A 7,585-nucleotide genomic window follows, 5' to 3' on the forward strand; every position below is an offset into this window, starting at 1 on the left:
TGAGCCTCCTCTTCTCCAGGCTGAACAAGCCCAGCTCCCTCAACTGCTCCTTGTAGGACTTGTTCTCCAGACCCCTCACCAGCTTCATCGCCCTTCTCTGGACTCGCTCAATCACCTCCATGTCCTTCTTGTAGCGAGGGACCCAAAACTGAACACAGTACTCGAGGTGCGGCCTCACCAGAGCTGAGTACAGGGGGACGATCACTTCCCTAGCCCTTCTGGCCACACTGCTTCTTATACAAGCCAGGATGCTGTTGGCGTTCTTGGCCACCTGAGCACACTGCTGGCTCATATTCAGCCGACTACCCACCAATACTCCCAGGTCCTTCTCCTCCTGGCAGCTTTCCAACCACTCATCTCCCAGCCTGTAGCTCTGCTTGGGGTTATTGCTCCCCAGGTGCAAGACCTGGCACACGGCCTTGTTGAACATCATACAGTTGGCCTTAGCCCATGCATCCAGCCTATCCAGATACTTCTGCAGAGCCTTCCAAGTGCTGCGTGATGACACTCAAGATAACCTGTTCCATGAGCTTCCCTGGTACTGAAGTCAAACTAACGGGCCCATCGTTTCCTGGGTCCACCCTCCAACCCTCATTGTAGATGGGTGTCACATTTGCTAGCCACCAGTTGACTGGGATCTCCACGGGTAGCCAGGACTGTTGATAAATGATAGAAAGTGTCTTGGTCAGCTCTTCCACCAGTATCCTCATGTGGATCCCATTTGACCCCACTGACTTGTGTACATCTAAGTGCTGTAGCAGGTCTCCAACCATGTCCTCATGGATTATGAGGGCCACATTCTGCTCCCCATCCTCTTCCACCAGATCAGGGGGATGGGTACCTGGAGAACAACTGGTCTTGCCACTAAAGACTGAGGCAAAGAAGGCATTAAGCACCTCAGCCTTTTCCTCATCTCTTGTCACTAAGTTTCCTCCTGTATCCAGTAAAGGATGGAGATTCTCCTTAGTCCTCCTTTTTGTGTTTTTGTATTTATAAAAAACATTCTGTTATCTTTAACATCAGTAGCGAGAGTGAGCTCCAGATGAGCTTTGGCCTTTCTAATTTTGTTCTTGCTCATCCTCATAAGATCCTTTTAGTCCTCCTGAGTGGCCTGCCAAAGGGTTTAGGCCTGAATGGCCTTTCCAAAGGTCCTAAACCCCCTTTTTTCTTCCTAAGCTCTAGCCACAACTGTCTGTTCAGCTCTGTGTTCTTCCACACTGGCTGGACTTTGGGCACGTGGGGATGGAAAGTCTGCTCCTGAGCCTTGAAGATTTCCTTCTTGAAGAGAGTCCAGCCTTTCTGGACTTGTCTGCCCTTCAGTCCTGCCTCCCAAGGGACTCTGCCAACCAGTGTCCTGACCAGCTCAAAGTCTGCTTGTAGAATGCCTCATCCGTCTCCTCATCCTGGTTTGGCGGTCAATAAGATATCCCCACCACGATGCCTGCCTTGTTGGCCTTCCTACTGACCCTGACCCATAGGGACTCAACAATATCATTCCCAGATTGAAGTTCTGCAACATCAAAACGCTCTCTAATATAGAGACCCTCACCACCCCCCCTTCTGTTCTGTCTGTCTCTTCTGAAGAGCCCATAACCAGTCATTGCAGCACTCCAGTCATAGGATTGGTCCCACCATGTTCCAGTGATGGGAACCAGGTCACAGCATGCCTTTTAATTCTTTTATTTCTTTTATTTCTTTGCTATTGAGTAATGGCTACAGTTATATTATATTGTACATGCAATAATAAAATCTCTGTTTATGGCCCAGAGGAATTAGGCACTTCAAATGTCACTCAGAGGTCACTCTGATATCTCCAATATCACCTGGTGTCTGCATCTGAACAACTCCCTTCTGCTCTCTGTCTCCATTCAATATCCTGGGAGCTGAGACAGGCAGCTGACATGCAGCTGCCTGGTTTGTGCCCACCTGAACCAGGCCAAGAGGAATCCCAAATTGTGTGGGTTGTGTGTGGAATGAGAGAGGAAGCTGAGCCCCATTCTAGCCTCTGGACAGCAAATAAAGAAGTAGATGCCTTGTTTTACTCAGTTGAAACACTTCCGTCAGCAGGGGGAAGGCAGGTCCCTCCCTGTCCTTGCCTGGGTGTTCTGCCTAAAACCAGGACAGGGAAAAGTGATTCTTGGACCTCATAGTTTTTCTGTATGAGGAATAACAGTGCTGGAATAGTTTCCTTCTGAAGTAGTGGGAGGGAACATCAGTGATTACTTCAGTTGATTCCCCTGGAGGCCCAGGGACTTGGCAAGAGCTCCCTGTGCTGATGAGCTGGGCCGGGCTCCTGGCCCAAGGGGAGCTCCTGGCAAGTGGGCAGCACTGCAGAGAGACAGCTCTGCCCAGGAGCAGCTCCTCTGCACAGCGCAGCAGGGCTGGGGGCACTGCCTGCAGGGGACAAGGGCAGTGAGAGAAGGGAAGGAGATGTTAAAGGCAGTGTGGAGGGGGGATGCTGAGAGCTCACTGCGGGAGAAATCTTCATAGCCCTGAACAGGGTAAGTCTCTGGCTACAGGGCAATGCAGCTGTTGTTTCTGGTGCCATCTCCAGATTTGCTGGCAAATCCCTCAACCTATGGGAGCTTTCAGGAGGACTCTCAGTGTTTGGATAAGAGGAGAACGACAAGCTCCGGAACAGTGATTATCTGCCATAAATAACTGAAGGACAGGACATGATGTTTCTTTCTCACAGGGCTGGCTGCAGCCAGGTTGCAGTCAGGGGTGTCCAGGGCTGTGGTGCAGGGCAGGGTCCCTGCTGTGCCCCAGGAGCTGTGTGCTGGGGGAGAGCCTCTGCTGCCTGCCAGGCTCAGCACTCAGCCTGCCTGGGGAGCTGCCCAGGGCACTGCAGGGAGAAGCTGTAGGTGGAAGGAGCACCCCCTCCCCTGGCAGGGCAGGGCAGGGTCCTGCTGTTGCCCAGACACTGCTTCCTGGGGTAGGCAGCTCTCAGCTCTACAGCACCCCCAGGGCATCTCTGGCGGTGATTCTTGACAAGATGGACCAACTCCTGCACTACCTGCATGGAAGGCACTCTCTAGAGTCTCTGCTCTCATTCTCCTGCCCTGAAGAGCAGTCAGGAGAACACTAATGGAGTTGTCTGCTTGTGTCAGTCACTGAGGCTGTTAGATTATTCCACTGAAAGAGATCTGTAGGTCTGTGAGGAATCTCACAGTTTTCCTCCACACTCTATAACCCTACATAGTTCATTGTTTTGTGACAGATTTTTAGATGTCCTTCTCAGCACCTAAAACACTGAGACACCTGTGTCCAGTGGGCACCTGAAATCCATCCCCACTGGTTTTCAGCAGACGCTGTAGGGCAGTACTGACTCTGGCTGAGCCCACAGAGGATCTGTCTGGTCCCTCTACACCCTTAGGAAATAAAACTGAGTGCTAGATGCAGGAGCAAATCTTCCTCAAAGGGAAGGAATAGTCTGCCTTGCTGAGGAGGTTTCAATGAAACATAACATGTAACTATAGGTATTGCTCAGAGAAATATCTCTAACTTGTTCTGTGTCTTTTCCACCACTGACAGCCATCCTTGCTCTGAGGCAGCAAATGTCCAACAGCAGCTTCCCCACAGAGTTCCTCCTCCTGCCATTCGCAGACACACGTGAGCTGCAGCTCCTGCACTTCGGGCTCTTCCTGGGCATCTACCTGGCTGCCCTCCTGGGCAACGGCCTCATCCTCACAGCTGTAACCTGCGACCACCACCTCCACACCCCCATGTACTTCTTCCTCCTCAATCTCGCACTCCTCGACCTGGGCACTATTACCACCACTGTCCCCAAAGCCATGGCCAATTCCCTGTGGGACACCACAGCCATTTCCTACGCAGGTTGTGCTGCTCAGGTTTTTTTCTGTTTCTTTTTCCTTTCAGCAGAGTTTTCTATTCTCACCATCATGGCTTACGACCGCTACATTGCCATCTGCAAACCCCTGCACTACAGAACAATAATGAACAGCAGAACTTGTGTCAACATGGCAGCAGCTACCTGGGGCAGTGGTTTTCTCTATGCTGTGCTGCACACTGCCAATACATTTTCCCTACCCCTCTGCCAAGGCAATGCCCTGGACCAGTTCTTCTGTGAAATACCCCAGATCCTCAAGCTCTCCTGCTCAGATGCCTACCTCAGAGAAGTTGGGCTTCTTATGCTTAGTGTCACTGTAGCATCTGGCTGTTTTGTTTTCCTTGTGTTGTCCTATGTGCAGATCTTCAGGGCTGTGCTGAAGATCCCCTTACAACAGGGACGGCACAAAGCCTTTTCCATGTGCCTCCCTCACCTGGTTGTGGTCTCCCTGTTCATCAGCAGTGGCACATTTGTCTATCTGAAGCCTCCTTCTATGTCCTCCTCCTCCCTGAATCTTTTGCTGGCAGTTCTGTACTCGGTGGTGCCTCCAGCAGTGAACCCCCTCATCTACAGCATGAGGAACCAGGAGCTGAAGGATGCAGTGTGGAAAGTGATGACTGGAGTGTGTCAGAAACAATAAATGGCCTGTTTACTTCTGCATATCACTCATAATGTAACTCATTATATTCCCAAATGTTTGTTTTCTATGAGTGTGCCTTGCTGTTTTTTCTTTTTCTGTTTTTTTTTTTTTTTTTTTTTTTTTTCTTTACTTATGGAAAAGACATAACATTTTTCCTCCCCTTCGTTTTCATATTTGCCTGCTTGAGTGACTCCAAGACCTGGTGGAAAACAATGAGCCAGGCTCTCTGTATGTTTAAATAAAAGAAAGGACCCTGCAGTGACTTTCTTGCCTGAGATCCTTCCTCAGACACCTGTGGGGGAACTGCAGGGGCACTTGGCTGTGTGCAGAGGTGGAGGAGATAAGAGTCCTGGCACAGCAGCATTGCCAGGGAGCCTGAGGGCTTGGTCTGTCCTGAGGTGCTCTCTTTCACCTCGCACACTCTCCTTCAGAGCCCTTCTCTTGCTGTGAGTTCTGATTGCTCTTGTTGCTTGCTCATTGTGCTGCTGTGGGGAAGTCCTTTGTCCACAGGCCAGGGTCTCTAACACAGCTGGCTCCGTACCAGCACCTCCAGCATGAAAGGGGATCTGGCACTGAGGGCAGTGCCTGAAGGCTCAGCTCTTCTCCCACGTCTCATCTCATGGATATTGCAAAGGAACCAACTCAAAGGAGGCTCCTTGCTTTGCTTGTTTCTCTGTGGGCTCAGAAATCGACGAGATCAGCTGATCACCAAGGATCAGCTATTAGGCAGGGAGGGCTGATTTTGGAATTGCCAGCTGGTGTCTGGCACCCATAGAGATGGTGACTTCACTTGCCTGTATCCACAGCATGCAATAGGTGTGAAAGTGGGCAGGTGTCAGGGAAGTGCAAGTCACTAGGATCCTTCCTCAGACACCTGTGGGGGAACTGCAGGGGCACTTGGCTGTGTTCAGAGGTGGAGGAGAGAAGAGTCCTGGCACAGCAGCACTGCCAGGGAGCCCCAGGGCTTGGTTTGTCCAAATCAGCTCTCCATTTCACCTCCCACACTCTCCTACGGAGCTCTTGTGTTGCTGTGAGGACTGATTGCACTTGTTACTTGCTCATTGTGCTGCTGTGTGCACAGGCAGGGAGAGGCCAGGGCACTTCTCTAACACAGCTGGCTCCATACCAGCATCTCCAGTGTAAAAGGGGATCTGCTCAGGGCAGTGCCTGAAAGCTCAGCTCCTCTCCCAAAGATGCTCTCATGAATATTTCAAAGGAATAGACTTGAAAGAGGTTCCTGGCTTTGCTTGTTTCTCTGTGGACTCAGGCAGATAAGATAGGAGTCCCAGGATCATATTTTAGGCAGGGAGGGATGATTCCATTCCTGCCTGTTGGTGCCCAGCACCCATGAGATTTTGACTTCACCGGCCTGTATCCACAGCATGAAAGGCTGTCTTCCTGGGAGAGTCACGGAGGACCAGCAGAGCAGGGGCTGGGCTTGGACCTTGTTCTCTGGACACCCTGGCAGATGCTGCCTCAGGCCAATGGTCCAAGAGCAGCCCCTTGCAACCACCGTTCCCAGCACTGGGCTCTCGCCCCAGCTCACACAGATGGTTTCTTCCTCTGGATATGGACACTAAATGACTACATCAGGAGTCCATGTTTCCCTTGTCCATATGAGACTGCATCCGGTGTGGGTGTGGTGAGATGAACCTGAATGAGCCCAAGTGCCATAAGCTCTTCCCTAAGGGAGCCAGCCATGAATTCCAGTGGGACAGAGAGAGTCTAAAGTTCACTTCCCATTGGCGGTACGGTCCCCTAGAATACCATCTGAATAAAGCAATCCTAGTCATCATAACTGTCACACCAACTCCTTCTCTGCAGAATTTGCCTAAAATATATGTTTTCCCAAAGTATATATAAAGTTCTTGAATCACTTTTCCACACATGGGTGGGCATGTCCTTTAGGATGCAATGGAGATGCTAAAGGCTGCATGAGGAAACGTGAGTCTGGACATGTAGAAGACCTTCTGAAGCATGAGGTGGTTGGCAGGCAGAGTACCCGAGGGACTGTGAACGGCATGCATCTGGTGCTCCTGGGGGGGCTAGAAAGAGGCTTCCTGAGCACAACAGCTCCTTGTGTCCCTTTGGATGCTGGCTGTGAGGTCACTTCTGTCCCATCCCCTGTCTGGACAACAGCAGGGAGGCAGAGCCTCTGAGGTCACAAAGGCTTTCAGGAAGCTGCCCCCAACAGGGTGACTCCTTTGGGAAGGCCAGGGGAAATCTGGGTGAATAAAGGTGGGAAATCTGGGGGAGACAAGAGGGATTTGGCTAACAGAATGGAAAGATTTGGAAGAGGTGAGAGGGGTTCAGGCAAGGCTGTGCTGCTGAAACACTTACTAGGAAAACATCCATGTCAAGCCCTGGCAATATTTCTAAGCAGTAACTGTAAGCCTTACCGCTACAGCTAAATGCTATCCCTCTCTCTGCAAGGAATCCACTACTCTTACTCCTAACCCCAAATCTCACCTGGCGTGGGTGTCGAGTTAAGGGGTGTAGCTGATTAACCGTTACGGGCCCGGTCAGATTCAGGGTACTGAACCAGTTGGACATTCACCAAAAACACATTAACCGTCTGGGAGTCCAGACAGACATTCACCATCAATGCATTAACGGTCTGGGGGTCCGTTCAGACATTCACCAAAAACGCATTAACCGTCTGGGGGTCTGTTCAGACATTCACCAAAAACGCATTAACCATCTGGGGGTCCGTTTGGACATTCACCAAAAATGCATTAACCGTCTGGGGGTCTGGTTAGATTCAGAACACTGAACTATCACGGATAACCACCCTCACCCTCGTTGCATTAATGAGAGCTATTACAATGCAATCAAGTATGGTTTATTACAGCAACAGATAATCAGGTTCTTTTGGATTGCCGGTGATAGGGACTGTCTGCAAAAGCAAGCTAGTATGCATGAAATACACAGGTGTTATAGGTGTTACAGATGTTACAGGTGTTATAGGTGTTGTAGGTGTTACAGATGTTACAGGTGTTATAGATGTTATAGATGTTACAGGTGTTACAGGTGTCACAGGTGTCACAGGTGCGCAGCCTAGAAATAAATGTGTTTAAAGGATCAAAGACTCTATA

At 50.4% G+C, this 7,585-nt stretch overlaps 1 protein-coding gene across 1 annotated transcript; it reads left to right on the plus strand.

The window, feature by feature from the left end:
* The first annotated feature begins 3,557 nt into the window (after nt 1–3,557).
* LOC116500139 (olfactory receptor 14C36-like) lies at nt 3,558–4,490 on the plus strand. Its single transcript, XM_032205053.1, has one exon. It carries the CDS (start codon nt 3,558–3,560, stop codon nt 4,488–4,490), a length of 933 nt encoding a protein of 310 aa, XP_032060944.1.
* The last annotated feature ends 3,095 nt before the right edge of the window (nt 4,491–7,585 follow it).

Source organism: Aythya fuligula, chromosome 31 (assembly GCF_009819795.1).
Source record: "Aythya fuligula isolate bAytFul2 chromosome 31, bAytFul2.pri, whole genome shotgun sequence".
Lineage (NCBI taxonomy): Eukaryota > Metazoa > Chordata > Aves > Anseriformes > Anatidae > Aythya > Aythya fuligula.

Bases quoted from the DNA above. Each gene is read 5' to 3' on its own strand.
- LOC116500139 (XM_032205053.1), top strand. From the start codon at position 3,558: ATGTCCAACAGCAGCTTCCCCACAGAGTTCCTCCTCCTGCCATTCGCA.